The following is a 27,449-nucleotide window of genomic DNA, read 5'->3' as shown; positions in this document are numbered from 1 at the left end:
ATTACATCTATGTCCTTGGCCTAGGACTGGTCATCTGAAATGTTGACACCCAGGAATTTGAAACTGCCAACTCTCTTCACCACCGACTAATCAACAGGAGCTGGCACATGACCTCCTGACTTGCTGTTACTGAAGTCATTGATAAGTTCCTTGGTTTTTTTGATGTTAAGTAAGAGGTGGTGGTGCAGCACCTCTAATCCAGATGTTCTCCCTCTCTCCTGTACACCGAGTCATCACCACCTGTGACAGTCAACAACAGTGGTGTTTATCAGCAAATTTGGAAATAGACTATTGGTGCAGGAGTAGGCCATTCGGCCCTTCGGCCTAGCACCGCCATTCAATGTGATCATCCCCAATCAGTACTCCGTTCCTGCCTTCTCCCCATATCCCCGACTGCTATTTTTAAGAGCCCTATCTAGCTCTCTCTTGAAAGCATCCAGAGAACCCGCCTCCACTGCCCTCTGATGGCATTGGATTTTTGCTTTGCAGTACTATCATGGAAGAAAAGAAAGCAGAAGAGGGGACTAAACGTGCAGTCTTGAGATGCACCTGTAATGATGGACAAGGGGGAGGGAGATGTTACTGATCTGCACTGATGTACGTCCGCGATGAAGTCAAGGATCTTGTTGCAAATGGAGATAGAGGCACAAGTTGTTGGAACTTGGCGATGAGCTTGGAGGAGATGATTCTTGGAGGAGATGATTGTTTTGCAGTTATCCAGATGGTCCAGAGCAGAGTGGAGAGCCAGTGAGTGACCTTTTGAGGCCCTGGGCTAATTGAAGTATATCCAGGTCATTGAGGCAGGAATTAATTTGTGCTGTAATCAAATTATCAAAGCAGTTTATTATTGTGGATATAAGTGCAACTGAATGGTAGTCATTGAGGCAGGTCACCATGCTTTTCTTGGGCATATTTTAGATGACCTTCTGTAGCAGGTGTGAACCTCAGATTGTTGAAGCGGGAGATTAAAGTTATCCTTGAATACTCCCGCCAGCTGGTCTGCACAGGTCTTCAGCAGTTGGCTAGTAAACATGAGGTTGGTTGTTGTTCTCCCTTTCAAAGTGTGCATAAAAGACATTGAGCTGGCCCAGAAATGATGTATCATTGCAAATTATGCTACTTGGTTTCAACTTAAAGGAAGTGATAGCATGCAAGTCCTGCTAGAGCTGTTGAGTTTCTGGCCGTGACTACAGTTTAATATGGAATTATCTTTGTGCTCATCGTGACTTGGACGTCATTCCTGGCTTTGTTTTCAGTTTAGTTTAGAGATACAGCGCCTTGGCCCACCGAGACCGTGCCGACCAGCCATTCCGTACACTAACATTATCCTACACACTAGGAACAATTTTCAATTTTTACAGAAGCTAAATGAACCAATAGACCTCTTGTACAACTACAAAAATGACCTAAACAACGCAACGATGGCCTCTCACACATTACCAGCCTTCTGTTTAATCCAGAGCTTCTAGTTGGTGAAAACTCAATGTTTTTGAAGGTACACACTTGTCCACACATTTGTCAATGAAATCAGTGATGACTGGCAAATTCATTCAGGCCCTCTTCAAATTCTTGAACATGGCCCAGTCCATCAATTCCACGTAAATCTGTAACTGCTTCGCTGCCTCTCCTGCTGTCCTCTTTGCTGTTGTCATACTCTTCGGTCTCTGTCTATACATGGGAAGAATAAGCACATTCAGGTTGTCAGATTTTCCAAAGTGTGGGAGAGGGATGGGAGCGATAGGTGTTCCTGATGGTGGTATAACAATGGTCGAATGTGTTGGGTCCTATGGTATTGGCCAAGACTTAAAGCTAACTTGGTTAAGTCCCCAGCGATGCTGAGGAAGCCGTTGGGATAAGACATTTATGCTGACTGATTGTGGGTCTCAATTCCCCAAGTACTAGCTTCATGTTTGCCTGTGATAAGGGTGACAGCGGCTAACTCTCTGGGTAGGAGAATAGTTGCCAATTAACCACCATTTGTTCCAGGTATCAATTGATAAGTTTATATGCATTCATCAACAAATGCAGAGCATTCTACATATGTCCTGTTCAATCTTTATTCCTCAATCAATAGCACTTAAAAAATGGCACTAAGTGCTTGAATAACTAACACTTAAAACAATGTTTCCTGGTTAGTTATCCAGAAACAAACTTACTTTTGCTAAATTTTGCAGGTTGCTTCTTTGCTGTTGTACTTTAATACTTTAAAAACTGAACATTTAAATGTTCGAAAGCATTTAATTTATTCTGATATGATTTGGGACATTCTCATTGCACAGTACTCCAGAAGTATTTTCTGTTCGTCAATCTTTTTTTCCAATTATTACTTTTGTCAGATATGATGTCATTTTAAAACCATGATTTTAGCTCTTGGGTTTTGGTGTGATAGAAAGAATAGAAAACAATTTTTAAATGCCGACAAACTAGTAAAAATTGGTATACTGAAGGGTTGTTGTTTCCCTCAGCTGGAGAGTCCAGAATTGGGGCATTGTCAACTCATTAGAGACTTTACTGAAAGGGTATCTATTTTTGTGGAAATTGGTATCTTGTTAAATATTTCCTGTGCCAAGGAATTTTGTTTGATTAATTGTTCAGTTGAGGGAACTTTTGAATGTCTGAGGGGCTCTAAGATTGACTTTTTTCTATTTGTTCTGATTAATTTGAGTTGCTTAAGGGCCTGTCCCACTTTCACGACCTAATTCACGACCTCTGCCGAGTTTGCCCTTGACTCGTACTCGCAGCATGGTCGGCACGAGGTCGTAGCAGGTCGTGATGCTAGTCGTAGGTACCCGTGGCATCAAGTCGGTCGGGGCGTATTTTCAACATGATGAAAAATGTCCACGACTAGAAAAAGGTTGTGATTTAGGTCGAAAGTGGGACTTGAATCTCTGCCATTCATGGTGACGGACACTAGACAAGGCAGCTAAAACAATTATCTAACATTGTAATGCATCTAGATGTGTTAATTGAATCCATAATAAAGCAGAAATTGTACAGAAAGTGGTTTCCATGTATTTGTTTTAATAATAGGTTGTGAGCAGACTTATCCAGATTCGGGATTACATCAACAAGGCTCGATGCATGCGGGAAGATCTAATGGAGAAAAATGAAAGATCTGCAAATGTTGAGCGTTTGACTCAGCTGATAGATCACTTAAAAGAACAAGAAAAGTCATACATGAAGTTTTTACAAAAAATGCTGGTATGTTTTGGAGCATGCACCTAACTATTATTTGCCGTAATAATAGGTCTTCTGGACTTGAGTACTCAATTTGCCTTTATGTACCATAAAATCCAGAACAGAGCATACATAGTCATACCATTTGTGTGCATCTCTTCTTGAGCCATTTCCTAGTATGGGTGCACTTCATTTCTCTTGTCTAAGTGAAATGATTTTCACTTGGATATGGTTGCCTTGCTTAAAAAAAAGATATCTGAACCAATGGTCTGGTGTACTGATATATTTTCTTGATTGTGGGGTAAATTTATGTTTGCTACTTTTACATTTGCTGAGCAATATATTGTGGCCAAATTCTTTAAATTCATAATGTGTGATTATAGCTGAATGGTTGAATTGAGAAACTTTTAAAATTGGTAATTAGATGAAAAATGGCAGTAAATAAACCCAAGAAAATGTCACAATTTATTGAGTCTGATAAATGGGAGCAGAGTTTGCAAGTAATGGGAAATCATGTTAAGGTAATATTGTAGTGCTCTATCTTTGGCTGAACCATTACTGAAGAGGTTTGAAATTCATAGAGATTTTCAAGGAATATTAAAATTAAGGATGAAAGGCAGAATTTTCATAGTGTTAATATGTCTACTGGAGCAGAGGACATTAGAGGATTCTGAGAGATCTTGATAAATATGAAATGATTTGTTGGAGATAAAAGAAAAGTACTACTTTGGTTGTTTACGATTGGCAGCGATGAATCTAAATTTAATGCCAATACTGACTTGTGAGAGGGATTAAAATAAATGTATTAGCTTGGATTGTTGGAACATGGAACACTGTACCACTATTTGTGGCTCAGGCAAAGATATGTTAAAAGAAGCATCAATTTACTATGCTTTTGTTGTTATTCAGAGAGCATTGGTTGAGAGAGTGGCACAAAGGCATTCTATTTCAACAAAACTGAGCCAGATAATTGATGAACAAATCCATTTAAAATGTTGCATTCCAGTGCTTCTTTTAGTTGACATTATGATTTTTTTCTTAGTTCCTTCAAAGCTGAAGTATTAAATGCATTTTTAAAGGACTGATTTGTTTCTAATAAGTTCTGTATCCACGGCTTTTTTTTTGTTGAATGTTCAGGCCCGGGAGAATGAGGAGGATGAAGTTGGCACAACTGACTCTGCTGTAGGATCTGGTTCTGTCGCCGATAGCACTTCGCTCAACCTAGATGTGCAGTCCGAAGCATCAGATGCAACGGTAAGATAATATAGCAGCAAATATCAAATTGAATACAGAATCTGTCTTTGTAAGTTGAGCTTTAAATCGTACAGATAGAAAAAGTTTAGGTACTGGCTTTTAAGTTTTGAGACGTTGTTGTGAATGTTATTTTTTTTAAAAGGGTATTAACGTTAGAGCAGAATTTGTTTAAAAGCTGTTTGTCTTGGGTATCATTGACATTTTAATCATAAATGTCTTAACTAAACTGTTTGATAAAGGAGGCATCTCGTAGTCTGAGAGTTCGGCCCCGCATTGAGGACAAGCTAGGAAATGCAGCACAGGGCTCTTCAATTACATCAACTCCAAAAGGGGATACTGACAGGCTTGGTCTGAATGACAGGAGAGTCTTTCATAGTGGGAGTAATGGCAAGGAGCATGGAATTTCCTCCAAGGTACCATTTCATTGCATAGTCCTTGAAAACTGTAATCTATTCAATTTCAATTCTGTGATCAAATTTACTTTTTGTAGTGTTTCATATTAGACTGATCCCATATTTCTTTGCTTATTTTGAATCTTGAAAGAATGCATGTTACTATATTATTTGAGTTAAGCATATTTAAGATTTCAATATTTTGTTAAGGAGGAATAATTTAGAACAGCTAAGGTTGTATCGTTCATATGATACGTGAAACCAATCATATGTATCTTTTATTTTGCAATTTTGTTTTGAACTGAGAAACCCATTAATTATTATTATTTATGTACAAGGACTTTTGTGCAAACCAGCATCTGCAGTTCCTTGCATCTACCAGTGATTATTAGGGCCTATTATCAACTCCAGGTCCAACCATAGCATCAATGCTAACCTTGAATTCTGTTAATAAAATATTAATTTGCTGTGTACTGCTTCGGGTACTATTCATTCCCCAGTTTTCCCTTTTGGCAACCGGTCTATTCGTATTAAATTTGTTCAGGAGAATCTGAATATACTGTAAAGTCTTGATCTGTGGCAGATATTCAGCTGTGACCTATAGTTACATGTTTTGATTGCCTGTGCAGTCCAAAGCTTATTGATAGACCCCATTGACATTTTGTTTGATTCTATCTTAAGAATAGCGTTTAAGTGTGTTAATGGATAGCATCCAAGTTGATTTTTAAATTATGTACTTGGCTACTTGAACCCCTTTTGTCAATCTCACAGACTTAATTTGGGACATCAGTTTTGGTATAATAGTGATAAGCACCAACTTGATTTTTGGTGTGTATATTAAAATTTGGACGTGTTGATCCTGTTTTGTACCACAACATTTTTTTAACATTAACGTAAATTTATCATTTGAGAGATGTATATGTTTGTGCAACAAATGCTGAAAGGATTTTTTTCCTGAACCGTAGAATTATACTGTTATAGCCTGAGGATTTTTTTTGTTTTTATAGAAAATTAGGTCGTAGGACTGAAGTTAGAAAATCTTCATTCCAGGTTATGAATCTTTGGAATTCCCTAACCAAGAGAGCATTGGGCACTCAATAATTCAAAACTGTATTATAGATTTTCACATATTGTAAAATTGGATTGCAGTGTTAATTCTGGAATGTAGAAGATGTGCCATGATTTGAATGGGAAGTGAGGATTGGAGGGCTCTATGGAGATTGTTTTTCTTCCTTACAAGGTACAGTTCTTTCTGAAGATGCGTGAAATTGCAATTAGTATAAATCTTAAAAACAAACAGAAAATACTCAGCAGGTCAAGCTGCAACTTCAAAAGAAATAACGGAGTTAACATTTCAGGTGGTAACATTTCAGGAGTTAACTTTGTCAGACCTGAAACATTAACACCATTCTTTGTGTTTTGCTTGAGAACTGACCAATGTACCAAAAACCGCTTTTACCTGTAATCCTTGAATTACAGGGCGTTAGGAAAATTTATGGTGGGGAGCACAGCAGTAATTTTGTTAATCTTGTCAGGTTTTCTTAGGATGTTCTTCACCACAACACAGAAGGCTGCTTCTTGGATTGAAGCTATAAGCAGAAGGGGTTGTTCATTCTGGATAATATATTTAATGACAGTTGAATGCACCAGAAGTGTCCTGACATCTGAACGCCATTTGTGAATTTTTTCTCTTGTTCCGTCACATTTATAATTCAGTATTGTAGTAATTTAATATTGTAATTGGAGCTTAGTTCAACTAACAAGTATAGTTGGAAGGTTTTCAAGCTTTGTGTCTGGGAAACGAAGATTATTTGTTAGAAACATCACCTATTCCTTTTCTCCAGAGATGTTGCCTGACCTGCTGAGTGACCAGCATTTCTGTCTATCTTCGGTATAAATCAGCATCTGCAGTTCCTTCCTACAGTAAAAATTATTTTCAGCACCGTCTGAAAAGTCTTCAAGAAAAGTAACATTATTTACTTAGCCTTTGGCTGATATTGATCTTGTAATGTTGCAGATCTGAAATTCCACATGGATTTTCCCGTTCAACTATACCTTTTCCTCTTTGAATTTCGTAACATTAGTTTTTCTGACTAAATTTACAATGATAAAAAGACAACATCTTGATGCATCAAAGAATCAACTTGATGCATTGTGCATGTGCCAAATTCCTTGTTCCTCACTTCCCTTTCTCTGTCCTCTTAGTTCTGTCACTTTTTTTTCCACCTTCAGTTTTTATTCCCTCTCCCCTTCGGAAAACATCACTAATTGTGCTTCTGACCCTTTTCGGGCAGGGCATTCTGGAGGTAAAAGAGATAACAATTTTCTGTGTTTGGAAACCCAACTTAAAAACCTCCCTTTGTGGTAATCACAAATCGGTTTACTCTGATTATGTATTTTGATTTATTTTGTGTTTATGTCTACAGTGCATTCAGAAAGTATTCAGACTCCTTAACTTTTTCCACATTTTGTTATGTTCCAGCCTTATTCTAAAATGGATTAAAAATTTTTTAATCATCAATCTACACACAATATCCCACAATGCACCAAGGCAAATTCATTGTATGTGAATACTTGGCCAATAAACTTACTTACTTAATTAAAAAAATAACAAAAATAGACGTTTAGAAATTTTTGCAAAGTAATTAAAAATAAATAACTGATATCATATTTACCTAAGTATTCAGACCCTTTACTCAGTACTTTGTTGAGGCACCTTTGGCAGCTATTACAGCCTCAAGTCTTCTTGGGTATGGTGCTATAAGCTTGGCTCACCTGTATTTGGATAATATCTCTCATTCTTCTCTGCAGATCCTCTCAAGCTCTGCGAGGTTGGATGGGGAGCGTCGATGTACAGCTATTTTCAGGTCCTTTCAGAGATGTTCGATCGGGTTCAAGTCCGGGCTCTGGCTGGGCCACTCAAGGACATTCACAGACTTGTCACGAAGCCACTCCTGCGTTGTCCTGGCTGTGTGCTTAGGGTTGTTGTCCTGTTGAAAGGTGAACCTCTGCCCCAGTCTGAGGTCCAGAAGGCTCTGGAGCAGGTTTTCATAAAGGATCTCTCCGTACTTTGCTCCGTTCATCTTTCGCTTGATCCTGATTAGTCTCCCAGTTCCTGCTGCTGAGAAACATCCCCACCGCATGATGCTGCCACCACCATGCTTCACTGTAGGTATGGTAATGGCCAGGTGATGAGCGGTGCCTGGTTTCCTCCAGACGTGGTGCTTGGTATTCAGGCCAAAGAGTTCAATCTTGGTTTCATCAGACCAGAGAATCTTGTTTCTCATGCCTTTTGGCAAACTCCAAGCGGGCTGTCATGTGTCTTTTACGGAGGAGTGGCTTCCGTCTGACCACTCTACCATAAAGGTCTGATTGGTGGAGTGCTGCAGATATAGTTGTCCTTCTGGAAGGTTCTCCCATCTCCACAGAGGAACTCTGGAGCTCTGTCAGAGTGACCATCGGGTTCTTGGTCACCTCCCTGACTAAGGCCCTTCTCCCCCAATTGCTCAGTTTGGCTGGCCGGTCAGCTCTATGAAGAGTCCTTCCCCAAATCTGTGTCTCTACACAATCCTGCCTCAGAGGTCTACAAACAATTCCTTTGTCTTCATGGCTTGGTTTCTGCTCTGATGTGCACTGTCAACTGTGGGGCCTTATATAGACAGCTGTGTGCCTTTCCAAATCATGTCCAATCAATTTAATTTACCACTGGTGGACTCCAATCAAGTTGTAGAAACCCCTTGAGGATAATCAATGGAAACAGGATGAGCCTAAGCTCAATTTTGAGTTTCATAGCAAAGGGTCTGAATACTTATGCAAATATGATATTTCAGTTATTTATTTTTAATTACTTTGCAAAAATTTCTAAACGCTAGTTTTCGCTTCTTCATTTTGGGGTATTGTGTGTAGATTGGTTTAAAAAAAGAATTGAATCCATTTTAAAATAAGGCTGTAATGTAACAAAATGTGGAAAAAGTGAAGGGGTCTGAATACTTTCTGAATGCACTGTATGTACCGAGAATGAAAAGGATTCTGTCAGAGAACACATTTGTATTCCTCTAAATTTTCAAGTCAAAGAGTGTTTTATTATCATACTAGACTCCCAACGCAAGATTCCACTATTCACCTGTTCCCCCAACGCAAGCCGTTCCCCCAGCGCAATATTGCACCACTCGCGCATAGCCCCCAACTGCGCAGGCGTGGCTCATTTCCTCTCATCCCCCAGCACTCCCTCCTCCTCCTCTTCACCCTACCTCTTCACCCTCCCTCTTCAATCCCTAGAGAGGGAGGGGGGGAGGTGGTCGAGACGGAGGGAAGGGGGAAGTGGCGAGGGGCAGAGAGGTAGGGGTAGAGTGGGTGGGAGGAGGGGGGTAGAGAGGGAGGGGGGTAGAGAGGGAGGATGGTAGAGAGGGAGGGTGGGAGTGAGGGTAGATAGGGAAGGGGTATCTCCCTTCTCCACCCCTCCCCATCTCCCTCCACACCCTCCCCCCAACTCCCTCCTCCACACCCTCCCCCCAACTCCCTCCACACCCTCCCTCCAACCCCACTCCCCACCCCATCTCCTTAAAATTGGACAATTTGTTTATATTGTCTCTTCTCAATCTTTGTTAAAATGCTACATTTCAGTGTTTTGCTTCTGCCGTGTTTGCTCATTTCAACATTTTTCAATCTTTTTCTGCATGTTACTGTCTGCCTTGATTTTTGTTTCTTTTCATGCTGAAGTCATGCACGATACTCTGATCTAGACCATTTAATATACACAGTGCTATCACTGAACTTGCATCACTGAACACAATGCTAACAGTGAACAAAGACATTTTAACAAAGAATAAGAAGAGACAATATAAATTAATGGTCCAAATCTCTATTATGGAGAATTGTTCTCAATTTTTCTACATTTAATTTTTATGTCCTTGCACTCTTTGAGATGTCTTAGGACATGTTTCCATCTTGAAGGCAGTATTAATGTCAACTTTGCTGCAGGCAAATTGGGAAGTGGAGTTAAAGTTTTGCACTCTGATCAGGTATGATCTTATCAATGGTGTGGTTGGCTTGAGGGGCTGAATGCCCTACTACTTTTTTTTTTCATTTTACCACCCAAGACCAGGAATCATCCAGAAGCAGAATATTTGGAGATTAAAAATGATGTAGACAATTCATTTTAGTTTGTTCTCCATGCATATGTTTAACTCAATAAAAGAAATGCATGGCCTGACCATTGCTGAAGCAGATAAAACAGCACCCATGCCATCTGTCCCTTCCAGTTTGATGTTTTGGAGTGTTTTGTCCTCTTTTTATTCCCTTCTCTTCATACACTCTGTCAGTAAAAATGTGCATTACAGTATAATGTAATGCTCAACAAATAATTAATGCAAATTTGAATTTGGATCTCCTAATTTTGATCAGTCTTCTGATAGATACAATGAATCATTGGTTAATGACTATTTTAACTGTCATGTAACATACCTTTTTAAGATAACTATTCACTTTTTGTTAAATAGGAAGGTGACCAGCATCAAGATACGAAAGAAGAGTTGGAAAATCTGAAAAAGCAACATGAGCTTTTGAAAAGAATGTTAGAACAGCAGGAACAGTTAAGGACTCTTCAAGGAAGACAGGCAGCACTTCTGGCACTGCAGCAGAAAGCAGAACAAACTGTTGCTGGAATGGATGATTCTGGTATACCTTAAACATTAGCTCAGCTACTTGTTCCATGTGGAAGTTTTCTTCCTTTTGTTCATGAGTTTGGTAAGGAGGGTGTATCTGACAAGAGGAAAGAGAAAGAAACCTATGACTTCAGCATTTTTTAGTTCTAGAGCCTGCCTGAATATGTTTAATTCTGTGGATTAATTGGTGTCACTTCAGAATTTAATTTGAGAACTGAAAATTGACATTTTGACGATTACATTTCTGTTTTGGAAAGTTAATGACATCCATCATTTAATCGTTTCTTGTCTGAGTTGTTGTCATTTGATGGAATAAATATTGTTTTTGGCTTATGATTTGTCAATCATAAAATTATTTTGTTCATTTTATTATGAACCACTGAAATATAAATAGTTTCCTTTTCCACTCAATTGTGTCTGAATCCACTCAATGAGATGTCCCAAATCTTCATGCTAATGATCACTACCCCAGGGCTTTGTGCCATGCTACGGCTGATAAATCATCAAAGCAATGGAATGGAACTACAAATGCTTCTATGTTTAGGGAAAAAAAAATGACTGAAGTAGAAATGTTTTTAAAGTATTGCTAACAAAAAGGACTCGCGTTTTTAATTTTAAATGACCTATGCATTTCTAATAAAATTGGAACAGACATGAGATTTTGAGGCATTAGAGAATTATTTTCGAACTTGTATTATTAAAAAAAAAACCATTAAGTGCTCGAGTAACTTAGCAGGTTAGGCAGCATCTCTGAAGGATGTGGCTAGGTGATGGTTTTTAGTTTGGACCATTTTTCAGTCACTCAGGCACGTATCCATGTCATCAAAGATGCTGTCTGACCCAATGAGGTGCTCCAGCACTTGTTTATTTTTGTAAACCGGCATCTGCATTTTCTTGTTTCTCGAGCAAGATATGCCTCTTTTCTACCAGGTTAGTGTCCAGATAATTAGTGATTTGTTGCAGCAGAAGCTGACTGCAATGCTTGTCATGTAACATAATGTCCCAGACATTATAAAGTGTCATCATTAAAGTTAGCACATCAATACGATTAATTGCCTTTTCCTTCACCCAAAATCTAAGCCTTTTAGTTTTCACTTTTCCAGAAGTGAAATCTCTCATCCTGATAATTTCATTGCTTTTGGACAGAGGTACAGGTTGCTCAATGATTTTCACATGTTATAGTACTTGGTAATGAAAGCTGATTTAAAATTAGAAGGAAGTTGCAACATAATTGTATATAATTTGTTAATAATGGAAATAAAATTCTCATTTTTGTTTTCTCAGTTGTAGCTGAAACAACTAGTAGTGTTTCAGGTCTAAGTATTACATCAGAACTCAATGAGGAACTAAATGACTTGATCCAACGATTCCACAACCAGCTGCAAAACTCACAGGTATTACAATGTGAAGAAGAATGCTTAGTGACTGAAGTATTGAATTGCACAAATTACACTCTGATTATCTTGTAATTTTCAATTACAATTTGTTGAAATAATATGAAAGAGGAAGAAGGGTGTGCAGGAAAGGAATGATTAAGGGGTGGTGAGCAGTGGTAGGTCTGGACAATACAGATGAGAGAATAAGATGAGATGGTATTAAGATCGAATGTGAAGGAGACATGAGAATGTATTAAATTAGTTGAGGAGAGGTAATAGAAGGCTGAGAAGAGACTGATCAGGAGTGATAAAGTACCAGATTTTTTTCCATTTCACCATCCCCCTGTCATTTGCACTCACTTTATACTAAATAAACGTCAAGGCAGTACACTTTTGATTTGCAGTATTAATAAACGTTGTCAGATCCTAGAAATTAAATAATTGGATTTTTTTTTAAACCCATTGTGAAGTTTTGAATCTGAGCAATGTATATTCCTTTGCAGCTTCAGTCTGTTCCAGACAACAGGAGACAAGCAGAAAGTCTATCACTGACACAAGAGGTTGTGAGGAGTCGAGATTCCTCAACTTCAGAACATCTGTCAGACCAAAAAGTGCAGCTGGTGAATAAGCTGCAAGTTTTACAAGGGAAGAAGGAGAGAATGGATAAACTTCTTGATGAGTTGCATTCATTAAGAGACCATCATGTCAACAACAGTTCGAGTGAGTATTAAGATTACAGTTTGGGAAATATGCAAGATGGTGATTTGATGTTACATTAAAAAGGCATAAAAATATGTTTGTGCTGGTATGTTTCCCCCATGTAAGTCAGCTTATAATCAACCAGCCACCAAATCTTGTTGGTAGTTACTCAGTGGACTACGGTGGTTTTAGCTGGAATTTTATGTGCATTAGTTCATTAGACAGTGGTAATTAGGCCTTAGAACAACATTACCCATGTTTTCATCACCCAATACCAATTCGGACTGGGTTAATTTAGGCTTTTTGACCCAAGCTCTTTAAATTTAACAGCTTCACCACTGTTATTCAATGATAATTGTCCCTCCCCAGTATATTTTAGCTTGGGAACATTGACCCCTGATTTTGCCCACTCACAGTTGATTGCCTTAATTCTGTTCTTGTTTGTGCGCTCCTCTTTCTAACCTTTGGTGAGTGCACCATCAGCTGGTAAATCCAACTAGGCTGCTTATCTTCCTGTTTTGCTTTGGGTGTACAGTAGAATCTTAGAATACAACACACAAAGCAGCCTTCACAAGTCTTTTGGAACTGCATGTGCAATTAGTTTCTCATGCACTTTACCTTGCAGGAGTTTCCAATTAAAACAATGGAGCAGCAGTTTTGCATGGTCCTTTTGACTTTTGATTATGCCATGTGGTGCTACTTCAAAGTTCATAATTTTTTTGATAATGTCTCTTGTCCTGCACTAAGCCTCTGTCTTTCTGCAGTCATTTTGAAAATTGATTTGGTTTAAAGTGTTTAAAATTTGCCCTTGAAATATTTTCTTCTGTGTGAGAGAACTATGCAATTCTATTTGTTATAAGATTAGATTAGATTAGATTCCTTTATTGTCATTCAGACCTTTCGATCTGAACGAAATTATGTAAGAAGTTTATCATTCTAATTGACAACTAGTTTCTGGTATTTTGACCAGTTTCTAGTCGTCAATTCCACCAGTAATCCCACCAGGATTTGTTAAAAAAAAACAAAAAAACCCTTACCTGTGTTCACCTATGACTGGCCAAGCTTTGTCCTCCCACCCCTGCAATCAGTCTGAAGAAGGGTCCTGACCTGAAACATCATCTATCCATGTTTTCCATGGATGCTGCATGACCCGATGAGTTACTCCAGCATCCTGTGTCTTACTGGCTTTCCAACTTATCCAGTCAAGTTACTGATTGTGATAAGGTTTCAAATTTTATTGTAACAACTTTATCATGAAGATATTAAGCTATGTACAGATAATCTTGTTGAATGACAATGTGTGGGTTTAAATATCAGTTTTGTTTTCCAGTTTCCACTAGTGCCCCTGGTGTGCCTGGCTCATCTCACAGAAGTGACGAAAGAGGTTCTGTTTGTGCACAAACAGATGCTGTTTCAGTGAACAGGGAACCCAACAGCTTGGCATCCTCGGTATGCGTTTTGGATTCCATTCCCTCACGGCATGATAGTGATGCAGAAGTTCAAGCTAATCCCAGGAAGAAATTAAGGTACAAATCAAAACTAAATGTAGTTGAAACCAACAGCTTGTTTTAAATATGGAATGGTTAGTGTTGTGTTCACGAAGTACTCTTGATAACGTGATGGGGTTGAATTTTGTCTCCAGAAGTAACTTATTAATTGCATCTTTTCCTTTTATGTCTTCATTTTTTTGTGTATTTGAGAGATAATATGTATCTCTCAGATAATAAGCATGGGACCCCAGCCCCACATTGAGGGTAAAGGCAATGAAGTTAAATCATTAAATATATAGTGCCTGGCTCTGGTAAGTGAGATTCAATTTGTGATATTTTACACTTAATGGTCTCTAGCTTTAACGTTCCAAGGCTGAAAAAAAAAATACCGGAAGGAGATGCATCGGAAAATTAAATGCTTTTCATGGCTTTGATGTTTCTTGGCTTGCACCATCCCTTTTCCAACTCCTTGACTGCAACATTTTAATTTTCAACCCCACTCCCAATCTCCAAAAGAGAATGTCACCATTCCGATGCTCTGAATATGATCATCCTTAGTTCATAAGCAACCAGTCAAAGAATCTTGATTGTCACAATGTTGCCAGCCATTCTTGGCCTTCTGAAACGTGCAGCCCGAATCCCTCTATGAAAATGTGGCCAGCTGCTAGGCTGAGAGATGAATGATGGATGACGCAATATTCCACCACTCACTCGTTCCCCCAAAGCAACCCGTTCCTCCTACGCAATATTCCAACACTCACCCATAGCCCCCAACTGCGCAGGCGCGGCTCATACACTCCCTCACCCTCTTCTCTCCCCTCTCCTCCTTCCCTCCTCCAGTCTCTCCCTCACCTCTCCCTCTCCTTTTCCCTACCCTCAGTCACTCCCTCCCTCACCTCACCCCATCGCACTCCCCCACTAAACACAATGTTTAAATAACATTTCTCCCCTACCCCGCTCCCTACCTCTCCTTACAACAATGTAAGAAATCTCTCATTGCACTGGATGGGGCTTATCCCATTGTGATGTCATTGTCGGGTGGACTGTTCACGTCAGCTTATGTAAATTAGATCCCATTGTGTTATTGTCGGGTGGAGGACTGTGAGACCCATTGCGACCTCATTGCTGCAAACTGCCAGAATCTCCCATTAACTGCCACAGCATCTGTCAAGTTATTATACCCAGTGGGGTTTTGTAAACTTTTAAATGTCAATAACTTGCAAAATATCACATCAATCTGAATGAAACATGGCACGAACGATCACAGGACAATGGTGAGTAAAGGTGGTGCAAAAATGTTAACTCTATCGTGTAATGATTTGGCATAGTTCCAGAATCACATGGGCAAAACCACATAGATGTGCAAACCCGCACAGTATTGATGTGGATAGAGAACTGGCTGGCAAACAGGAAGCAAAGAGTAGGAGTAAACGGGTCCTTTTCACAATGGCGGGCAGTGACTAGTGGGGTACCGCAAGGCTCAGTGCTGGGACCCCAGCTATTTACAATATATACTAATGATCTGGATGTGGGAATTGAAGGCAATATCTCCAAGTTTGCGGATGACACTAAGCTGGGGGGCAGTGTTAGCTGTGAGGAGGATGCTAGGAGACTGCAAGGTGACTTGGATAGGCTGGGTGAGTGGGCAAATGTTTGGCAGATGCAGTATAATGTGGATAAATGTGAGGTTATCCATTTTGGTGGCAAAAACAGGAAAGCAGACTATTATCTAAATGGTGGCCGATTAGGAAAAGGGGAGATGCAGCGAGACCTGGGTGTCATGGTACACCAGTCATTGAAAGTAGGCATGCAGGTGCAGCAGGCAGTGAAGAAAGCACATGGTTTGTTAGCTTTCATAGCAAAAGGATTTGAGTATAGGAGCAGGGAGGTTCTACTGCAGTTGTACAGGGTCTTGGTGAGACCACACCTGGAGTATTGCGTACAGTTTTGGTCTCCAAATCTGAGGAAGGACATTATTGCCATAGACGGAGTGCTGAGAAGGTTCACCAGACTGATTCCTGGGATGTCAGGACTGTCTTATGAAGAAAGACTGGATAGACTTGGTTTATACTCTTTAGAATTTAGGAGATTGAGAGGGGATCTTATAGAAACTTACAAAATTCTTAAGGGGTTGGACAGGCTAGATGCAGGAAGATTGTTCCCGATGTTGGGGAAGTCCAGGACAAGGGGTCACAGCTTAAGGATAAGGGGGAAATCCTTTAAAACCGAGATGAGAAAAACTTTTTTCACACAGAGGGTGGTGAATCTCTGGAACTCTCTGCCACAGAGGGTAGTTGAGGCCAGTTCATTGGCTATATTTAAGAGGGAGTTAGATGTGGCCCTTGTGGCTAAGGGGATCAGAGGGTATGGAGAGAAGGCAGGTACGGGATACTGAGTTGGATGATCAGCCCTGATCACATTGAATGGTGCTGCAGGCTCGAAGGGCCGAATGGCCTACTCCTGCACCTAATTTCTATGTTTCTAGATAAATACATAGAAACAAGATGAGAGATTTCGTAATACACTAGATTAAGTGGGACCCGTTGGGTCCCAGCTTCACATGGGAGGGCTGGTCCCCATCGCATTATTCCACCTCTCCACCAATTCCAATATTGGCGGTCAGTGGGGTGGGGGGACTTTCTGGAGCGCTAGCATGGGTGTTGTGCAGTGCCAACAATCCATTTCAAGTCAAGTCGATCCATTTCAAGCTCAGGGCAGGCCAAACAACTCATGGCATTGTCATTTAATTTCCAATTTTGCATTGCAGTTTCAAACACAGGCAGGGCAGGCCAAACGACTTGTAGCATTGTCATTTCATTTCCAATTTTGCATTGCAGTTTCAAGCACGGGCAGGGCTGGCCAAACAACTCATGGCGTTGTCATTAAGGGCTAACATTTATTACAAGTAGGTTACACAAAAAAGCTGAAGAAACTCAGCGGGTGCAGCAGCATCTATGGAGCGAAGGAAATGGGCAACGTTTCGGGCCGAAACATTTATTACAAGTACATGGCAGACACAGTCCAGTGGGTTCACAGCTTAGAATCACAGTTGAGGCCTCTCCCTCACGATCTTCCAGAGTGACTGACTCGCGTCCAGGCATCTGGGGTTTTATAGTCCTGCCCCGCCCCCCCGGAAGGGACGTTACCTTCATCATGGTGATTGACAGGCGAGAGGACCAATCAGCTGATCTAAAGATTTTTAAAACACTCATAACATTTTTATTTTTCATCGATCGGAAAAATCCTCGGGGCTGCCTCAGCGGAGGAGGACTAAGATGGCCAAAAATCGTTTTTTCTAAAATCAATATACAGCGCAGGCAGGAAGTGGTCAAAGATGAGACTTTTAGTTATATAGATACTAGACGAAGTAGGACCCATTGGGTCCCTGTCACACAGGAGGTCTGGTCTCCAAACACAACCCATTCTCCAAGGCAATATTCCACCACTCACCCGTTTCCCCAATGCAACCCGTTTCCCCAACGCAATATTCCACCACACCCATAGCCCCCAACTGCGCAGGGGCTGCTCATTTGGCCTTATTCAAAATTCAGTGTTCTGTGACTTTAAAATATTATAATAAAATGCACCCTCCCTCCATGCTGCCAGGAATATAAAATAAGGGATAGCAACATTGTAACTTGCAATTAAATTTCCTAGTGCTGGCAGCCTGGCATGACTGAGTGTACAGAGATTGCAACATTGTTGCATTGTGAAGTCATTGCTGCAGATATAGCTGCAGAGTGAAGATTTTTTTTCTCAAATCTTCTTTTTTAAATTAAAAATGTGAATTTACTTGTGAAATATAACATCAATATGAACGAAACTTGACACAGCCCACCACAGTACGATGGTGAGTAAGTGGTGAAAATTTGTTAGCTCTATCGTGTATCGTTTTGGCGTATTTTGAGGATCACATATAAGCAGATAAATAGATAGATAGATGGATAGATACAAACAGACAAACAAACAAACAAACAAGATGCGAGTTTTAGTAATAGACTAGACCGACTGGGACCCAACCCTGTCACACGTGAGGAGGCCTGGTCCTCCAAAGCAACCCGCTCCTCAAAGCAATATTGCACCACTAACCCGTAGCCCCCTCGGGAGGCATGGTCCCCCAACTCAACACATTGCTGAACGTAAGATTCCAGCACTCCCCATGCCTCCCCCAGCACTGGACTTTAAAAAAATTGCAATTGCACTTCCCCAATTGCAATACCAATTCAATCTCCCCCTCCTGTCCTGCCAGGACCTGGTGCAAGTGTATCAACATTGTTGCAAATGTCGGGTGGAGGACTGTGATATCCCATTCAGGTGAAGTGGTGAAAGCACAGGGTGTTCCTGTATTGCAACTTTGTATCAAAGTTTGTTGGAAGCTGGCAAGGAGGATTTTTACTGTAAAAGTCCTGTTAGTTGGCTTTTTAAACTTTGAAATATCAATAACGTGAAATGTATAATGTGAAGAAACTTGATACGAACGACCACGGGGAAAAGCTGAGTAAGAATCTGCAAACATTTTCGTGCTGCCGGGTACCATTTTGGCGTAGCTCCTGAGATCAGAGACAGACAAACAAGTCAAGATGGACAGATTTACATCCTATCTATGGATGGATGTGCAGATTTACATCCAATGGACGGATGGATGACAGTACAGATTTACATCCTATGGATGGATGATAGTACAGATTTACATCCTATGGATGGATGTACAGATTTACATCCTATGGATGATTGTACAGATTTACACCTATGGATGGATGGATGACAGTACATATTTACATCCTATGGATGGATGGATGATAGTACATATTTGCATCCCATGGATGGATGGATGATAGTACAGATTTACATCCTATGGATGGATGGATGATAGTACAGATTTACATCCTATGGATGGATGGATGATAGTACATATTTACATCCTATGGATGGATGATAGCACAGATTTACATCCAATGAATGGATGATAGTACAGATTTACATCCAATGGATGGAATGATCAGCATTTATTTACCTCTTCCACTGGAGGTGTCCTTGAATTGTGTCCTAATTGCAGCTGAGAAACTATGCAATCGACACGGGCTTTGAATCATTGTGGGTTTCTGGGAAATGCAAAAGAACAATTCACTGATTATCCTCTAATACTTCAATTTTGTTTTCCTGTGAGGTGACGAGGTTAACCCGAGTTTGTTACGCATCCTATCTTACACAAGCATTTCTTCATAGACTTTTAGAGAATGATTAGATGATTGATCAAGTGTCACATTCAATAATATTTCTCTTTAATTTTATTTTAGTTGTGAACAAGTTTACTCAGCAATATTAAAAAATATACCATAGTCATTATAAAATTATTTTCCTTTAGGAAACTGAAAGAAGTTCACAAGAGGTTAAATGAATTACGTGAATTAATTGATTACTACCAGCAGACTTCAGATATGATGACTGATGCTGTTAATGAAAATAAAAAAGAGGATGATGATGAGACTGAGGAAGAGTCTATGTACTACTCTGATCAGGAGAATCCAGAAACTGTCACAAACATCAGGTGGGGAGATATATGTATTCGGGTAAGTGCTGCTTAATAAGGTATTTTGAGGAAACTGCAGAAAAGAAGAATCACAAACAACATTGGATGCAGTATGGGTATAGATTTGTCCTTAGTCAAGAGTGTTAAATGTTTGAGAAAATCAGTTGCCAATTGTATTTGCTTTCCAAATGCTGTATTTCATTGAAGCTGGTGCAATAAATTACAATACTTATTGGCTTTGCCTTAAACTCGTATATAGATCTTAATATATTCCAGGCTTTGCTTGCATTGAAAATCTGAAACCTCTTGTCATTACTATAGATACCCACAAAGGGGTAATTGGACTGATATCAGCAGTACTTCCAGGATGGTGTCACAAAATGGAGCCAATAATTGCAATGGGAGACTGCTGAACACAGACTGCGAAATCAATAATAGGTCGACAAATGTACAGTCCTTGAATGTACTACCTCCATCAGATGAACCTCATCTAAGCTATGATGAATGTAAGTTCAGTTTTTAAACAAATGAGAAATTAATCTTTTGTCTTCACACGTAACAGCCATAACCTGCAGGCAGATATTTTTAAAACCCAAAGGCAGATAATTTAAAAACCCAAAACAAAGTGGCACATTGTGTTAAAGGCAAAAAGAACTGGAAAGTTAAAACCACTAAAGCTCGCAAGCTTAGCAGATCAGACAGTATCTCTGGACACAGAAGCAATGTTAAATTTGCCTTTTATTTATATTGGAAAAAGTTAAATATAATACAAACTTTAATAGTAGAAAACAAATTGGAAGGTGATAGTGAAGACCATGGGAGATTTGATGACACATAGTGGTTCTGTTGGCTGAACAATTGTGCAAAAGACTAGTGAATAACAACATTTAAGGTACAGGTCTTTTAATGAAAAATACTCAAAGTACTTAGCAAATCTGGAGATGTCTTTGGGGAGAGAAAATTGAATTCAAGTTACAAATTGATTATTGCTTATCATAGCTAGCCAATTCTGATACAAATGGGCTAGGCTGTTTATCTGATGTAGTTACATTCAATTGGTGCTCCTAAGTGTGCAATGTATTTCGTCTAAAAATAAGGTTTCCTGAGCTTAAATTGGGATTAGTTAGAACAGTTTTAAGACCATCAAACGGGGCTAAAGTAAGCTTGGAATGGAGTAATGACTGGCAACTAAAAGCTGAGGGCAATATTACAGAATGAACAGAAGTATTCTGTTATAAAGGTCAACAAATCTGTATTTGGTTTCTCCAATGTGCAGGAGATATATTAAGCAAGTGAATTGTTCTTCATTTGGAAGGAACATGTGTTGGTGGGAGTATTATGAAAGATTAACGAGGCACTTGAGGATACCTGTTTGTGGGAGGCTTGGAAATGTTTGTGTAATTTAAAAAAAATGATTGTTACTAAGAATAACAAACTATCTGAACATCTGTCTTTACAATTCGGAAATGTGAAATTCGGATCATTCGTGTTTTCTGTTTGTTTTGCTCTCAATATCTGTTATCATCAAAAAGTCATATTGATGTAATACAGCTGAAAAATTATTGTGCAGGTTCTCACTACAGCGATGAGAAAGATGAAGAGAAGAATGTTGATGAAACGCGGGAAGACGAGATCCAAGGGGAATGTGAAAGTACAATGTCTAGTCGCCGAAGTAGTTTTATGGGAGAAACGGAACAGGATTTTGAAATTCAACAAAAAATCAACAGATTAAATGCAGCTAAACAGAAGCTTAAGCAATTGCAGGAGCTTGTTGCCATGGTACAAGTAAGTAATTTTTATATTTAGTACATGAACAATGTTGGACATCTAACAGAGTTGAAAAGTCTTGTAATTTTTGTCTTCAACATAGATATAACGAAAATATTTAACTTTTTAACACTTATTTGTAGGAAGTCCCAGATGGAGTTGGTATTGATGTATCTAACTTTTCGGACTTATCGTTGACTGGAGATGACCAACACAGAGAGCACCCAAACAATACCAGAACAAATACATCTAAAGATTCGAGAGAATTGGCAGTGGATGAAAAAGAGAGGTAACTAGACCAGGTGCGGACCCGCTCGGCTCGTTCCCCAAGGCAATATTCCACCACTGACCCATAGCCCTGACTTGAGCAAGCACGGCTGACGGGTTCCCATTGTGACCCCAGAGATCCCCGTTGTGACGCAAGTTACGGCAACCCTCCCAGAACTATGCAGGCGCGGCCGGCAAGTGGGAGCGCGACTGCGACGCTTTAAAAGTTTAAAATGTCAATAACATGTAAAATATAAGATCAATGTGAACGCATCTCACTCTCCCTCTTCAGTCCCCATTCCCTTCCATTATAATCCCTCACCTCACCCTTTACCAACCCTCCCCTCATCCCCTCCCTCCCATCCCCTCCTCTCTCTTCCCCATCCCTGCTCCATTACCTTGCCATCCCTATTCCTACCCCTATCCTCCATTCCCCCTCATCCCCAGCACTCCCTCCTCTTCACCCTACCTCTTCTTTCCCATCTCCTCCTCCTCCACCCCTCCCCCCTCCCCACACTCTCCTTTCCCCTACCCTCAGTCACTTCCAACCTCCATAAACCCTCTCCCTACCCCATCCTCACACTCATTCCCCTGCTCCCCCACTCCTCATCTCCCCCACAATGAAAATAACAATTTTTTTTAATGAAATTCTCAATGAAAATTGCATTTTTTCTTTAATATAACCTAAACACAATGTTAGCTGTTAATGAAAACGGAATAATTTAATTAAAATCACGATTTTGTTTAATGTAAATTTGGGAACCCTCATTGTGACATCTAAGGCGGCTGACGGGCACGGCAAGTGGAAAAGTGGTTTGAAAAGTGTTTTTTGTAAAGTTTAAAATGTCAATATCTTGTAAAATATGCACATCGCAGGACAATGGTGAGTAAGGTGGGGCAAGAATTGTGGCACTATCGTGTACCGTTTTGGTGGAGTTTCTGGAACTCACGAACGCATACAAACAAACACGTTGATAGTTTTAGTAATATAACTAGACTAAGTGGGCCATGTTCACACAGGAGGGCTGGTCCCCCAACGCAATATTCCACCTCTCCACCAATTCCAATATTGTTGGCCGGGGAGGGAGGGGGGCTTTCTGGAGCGCTAGTATGGGTATTGTGGGCTGAAGAGACTATTTTCCAGAGGGCTAATATGAACATTGTGGGCCAAATGGATTCTTGGGGTGACAGCTTAGTCACTCAAGCCTGATGTGCTGGCAGCTCACTCATGGCTGGTGGGCAAGGCCACCAAATTGAATGCAGTTTCATACCACTTCAAGCAGGGTGCAAGACAACCAAATTGAAGTGCAGTTTCATATCATTTCAAGCAGGGTGCAAGGGCACCACATTCAAATGCAGTTTCATACCATTTCAAGCAGGGTGAAACCACCATAAAACCACACAAAACACATAAACACTACACTCGCAGTTCAGCAGCCATTCAGTGCGTTCAGTTGATTCACAGCTCAGAGTCGTGACCTCTCCCTCCCCCATCTTGCAGAGACTGAGTCACACCCACACTTCCGGGTTTATAATCCCTCCCACCAGAAGGGGCGTGGCCTTCATTGCATGATTGACAGGCAAGAGATTCTCAACATTTTTTTAAACATTAATAACACATTTATTTTTAATTGATGGGAAGAATCCTCTGCACCTGATGAGTGGAGGGGGACTGAGTAAGATGGCCAAAAATCACAGTCGTACGTGGTAGCGTTTTATCTAAAATCAATATACAATGCAAACCGGAAGTTGTCAAGTTACCACCACCAACAACCATTTGCAGTGCAGCATTTCAAAGCAGTTACCACCACCAACAGCCATTTGCAGTGCAGCATTTCAAAGCAGTTACCACCACTGTGATGTATGTGATATAATTAGCATATGTTATGTCTTGTGCAAGGGGACGCATGGGCTGGGGGAGACTCAAGGTGGCGTCCTGGAATAAAGAAGCTGTTAGTTTTCTCCAGTATCTGAATGTTCTTTTAAGTCAGTTCCAAGCACCCAAATACACAACAATTGGCGACGAGGATAAAAGAACAAAAAAGAAGGGCTGTCAAGAAAAAAAAGTTAAAAAGAAGAGGTTGTGTTTGGAAACAAAGTGGAACGGCACCAAGCAAAAAGATTTGGTGCCAAATGGTTTTGAATTGGCGCCAAAGAAAAGAAAGGGAAGCAAGAGCGCAAGGAAAACAAGTGGGGCAGTAAGTAAGTGTCACCGAAGAACGCAGCCGAAAGCTGGAAGCCTAACCAGCAGGACAGCGATGGTGTCAACTTACCTGGAACAATTTCCAGGGCTGTGCAACCACGGCAAAGGGGCAGAAGAGGCCCAGCAGCCGCCACCGACTTCGGGTGAGTTCCAGGGCCATGTACCGTGTAGGCCACGGACAAGTGTAGGCTACGGACAGGTCCGGAGAAGCCACCGACAAAAGAGGACCGTGTAGTCCACGGCAAGCCCCAGTAGCAGCCACAGACGTCGGGTGAGGGCCTAGTACCGTGAAGGCCCCAGACAGGTCCGGAGAAGCCACCGACGAAAGCCGAGTCTTCAGAGCGGCCAGGTCTTGGAGGATTGTTTCATTTCCAATGATATCACTGCAGAGGAGAAGAAGAGAGCATGGTTCATATTATGCTTAGGAAGAGAGGGTTATCAGACCTTACGTATGTTTCTGCAGCCAGCAAAGCCCACAGACAAAATGTACGAGGAGTGCATGGAGGCATTAATGGCTAATGTGTTGCCAAAACCTCCAAGGGCATCCAGTGGCAAGGAGCCTGAACTAAAGAGGGCAGGGAGTCCCTCACAGGACAAAAGTCAAGTGCAAAGTGACAAAAGTCAAATGCAAAGGGACATTGCCATCCAGAGTGCAACCCTAACTATTCAAGCTGCATTCAAGGGTATGAAGGTACGGAGAGAGATCCGGAACAAACAGAGGCAGCAACGATAATACAAGCAGCATTTAGAATGCACAGAGTATACTGTCCATACAGGGCAATGAGATTAGCAGCTATAATAGTACAAACCCATTATAGGGCACACCTTCAAATGGAAAGTGATCGTAAAACTTACATGAAGGTACGCAGCAGCGTTGTGCTGCTTCAAGCTGCCTACCGAGGAATGCTTGTTCGAAAGCAATTGCGGTACATGCACAAATCTGCCAAGATCATCGAAACATAGAAAATAGGTGCAGGAGGAGGCCATTCGGCCCTTCGAGCCAGCACCGCCATTCATTATGATCATGGCTGATCGTCCCCTATCAGTAACCCGTGCCTGCCTTCTCCCCATATCCCTTGACTCCACTAGCTCCTAGAGCTCTATCTAACTCTCTTAAATCCATCCAGTGATTTGACCTCCACTGCCCTCTGTGGCAGGGAATTCCATAAATTCACAACTCTCTGGGTGAAAAAGTTTTTTCTCACCTCAGTCTTAAATGACCCCCCCTTTATTCTAAGACTGGCCCCTGGTTCTGGACTCGCCCAGCATTGGGAACATTTTTCCTGCATCTAGCTTGTCCAGTCATTTTATAATTTTATATGTTTCTATAAGATCCCCCCTCATCCTTCTAAACTCCAGTGAATACAAGCCTAGTCTTTTCAATCTTTCCTCATATGACACTCCCGCCATCCCAGGGATCAATCTCGTGAACCTACGCTGTTCTGCCTCAATCACAAAGATGTCCTTCCTCAAATTAGGAGACCAAAACTGTACGCAATACTCCAGATGAGGTCTTACCAGAGGCCTATACAACTGCAGAAGCACCTCTCAAGTCAAGTATCCTTTATTGTCATTCAGACATTATCAGATGCATAAACAGTGTCAGTATTTCAAGAAACTACACTGGTCTGCTATTGCTGTACAGCAACGACACAGAGCTTGCCAGATAAGAGATGTCCAAGTGAGACATAATAGTTTGAGAAAAGCAGTGGTTTGTATTCGGGCCTTCTACCGTGGGATTAAATCCAGAGAATTGGTTGAGAAGATCAAGGCAGCATGTCAGTCTTAATGATGTGCATTACAAGAAAACATTTCTTGATGCAAAAGGCGGTTGTAGTCACTGTGCATGCGGTGGTTACCGATCAAGGGTACGCTACAGAGCTATGCGACAAGCAGTCATTTCGATCCAGAGATGGTACAAAGCATGCAAAATAGGGCATTCCCAGTTTGTGCAATATCAGTCAATGAGGTATGCAACCATTACCATTCAGACTGCCTACAAGGTTATGGTGGTTAGGCAGTGGGTTAAGCAAAAGAGGGCTACTGTAAAAGTTCAGTCAGCACTTTGTATGAGTTGGTATAGGAAAGACCTAAGGAGACAAATAGATGCATAACATATAAGGCTGAAACGATTCAAAAGGCTTAAACAATATAGGAAAGACTTCCTCAAACTGAATTATACATCAATTGTAGTGCAGTCTCACTACCATGCTTATGTAGTAAAAAAACTATATGGAGCGCAAATCAAAGCTACTGTTGTATTGCAAAGACAATATAGATCTCTTGAGGAATAACCAGAAAGGTGATTTAAGAAGACAAATATATGAACAACAAAAAAGGCTTAAACAATACAAAGAACAGTTAAATAAATGTGTGACAATGACCAAAAACCTGTTAATAGAAAAGTCTAAAGAAGAGGGGCTTGTCAGTCGAGACAAAAGTATGCAGGACCGATTGCGATTAGGACACTTCACTATAGTCCAGCATGGAGCTTCCTTCACTGAGCAATGGACATATGGTTATGCATTGCAGAATGTTATTAAACAACAAGAGCAGATAAATACGCAGTGCCAGGAAATTGAGGGACAAAGGAAGCTGCTAGAAAATGAATACCTGCAGTCATGTGTCAGATCCCACCGACAAATAAGGAACAGAAACACAGGAAAACAAAGCAAATGGAGCAGAGAAGGAAATGTTAACTTTAGAAGAATATCAGGAACAGGAAGAAATCTGCAAATTAGATTAGGACATTTCAAAAGGCAGAGATACAGGCAGAGCTAGAGCGATTAGAAAGTGTTCGCAATTTACACAGAAGGGAACGGAAAAGGATAACACATAGGGGTAATGTATTTGGTTTAAGGAAGATGAGTAGAATGAAAAATTATGTGCTAATTTTAGATACGATTATTACAATTATGTAATGTATGATGACTGTAAACATATAATTTTGCAACAGTGTGTTAATCAATTATATTTAACGTAATCAAAATGGTGTTATCCGCCTCTAAGTTAAAGGGGGAGCAGTGTGGTGTATATTTAAATGGTCATACCTGCTTCCAAGTTAAAGGGGGAGCAGTGTGGTGTATGTGATATAATTAGCATATGTTATGTCTTGTGCGAGGGGACGCATGCGCTGGGGGAGACTCAAGGTGGCGTCCTGGAATAAAGAAGCTTGTTAGTTTACTCCTGTATTTGAGTGTTATTTTAAGTCAATTCCAAGCACCAACAGCCATTTGCAGTGCAGCATTTCAACAACCACCAACAGCCATTTGCAGTGCAGCATTTCAAAGCGCACAACCACGCGACCAACTGGGACCCATTTGGGTCCTTGTCACACGGGAGGCCTGGTCCCCCAATGCAAACCGTTCCCGAACGCAATATTCCACCACTCACCCGTTTCCCCCAGATTCCAGCACTCGCCCATAGCCCCCAACTGTGCAGGGATGTATCCCCAGCACTGTCTGCCCCTCCTCTTGCTTCGATGACTTTATTAAAAAAAAATGCAATTGCTCCCTTCCTCTCCTGTTAAGCTAAATACTTGCTGAAAGGATGAGTGTTGCTCAATAGCAATTGCCCCCTCCCCCTCCTGTTCTGGTAAAAACTTGGTGGAAGGACTGAGTATTCCCAGATT

The 27,449-nt window shown here is 40.7% G+C and overlaps 1 protein-coding gene across 1 annotated transcript in view; it reads left to right on the top strand.

The window, feature by feature from the left end:
* Positions 1-27,449, top strand: part of pcm1 (pericentriolar material 1) — a 97,258-nt gene that overhangs the window by 10,798 nt on the left and 59,011 nt on the right. The window contains 11 exon segments of the mRNA XM_055635315.1: positions 3,031-3,201; positions 4,315-4,431; positions 4,671-4,844; positions 10,322-10,499; positions 11,771-11,880; positions 12,366-12,582; positions 13,892-14,087; positions 19,417-19,599; positions 19,903-20,087; positions 21,152-21,366; positions 21,492-21,637. Coding sequence (XP_055491290.1) covers positions 3,031-3,201; positions 4,315-4,431; positions 4,671-4,844; positions 10,322-10,499; positions 11,771-11,880; positions 12,366-12,582; positions 13,892-14,087; positions 19,417-19,599; positions 19,903-20,087; positions 21,152-21,366; positions 21,492-21,637 — 1,892 coding nt within the window.

The sequence above is a fragment of the Leucoraja erinacea genome, chromosome 1, assembly GCF_028641065.1.
Source record: "Leucoraja erinacea ecotype New England chromosome 1, Leri_hhj_1, whole genome shotgun sequence".
NCBI classification, from domain to species: Eukaryota; Metazoa; Chordata; class Chondrichthyes; order Rajiformes; family Rajidae; genus Leucoraja; species Leucoraja erinaceus.
This window is presented reverse-complemented; position numbering and strand designations above follow the sequence as displayed.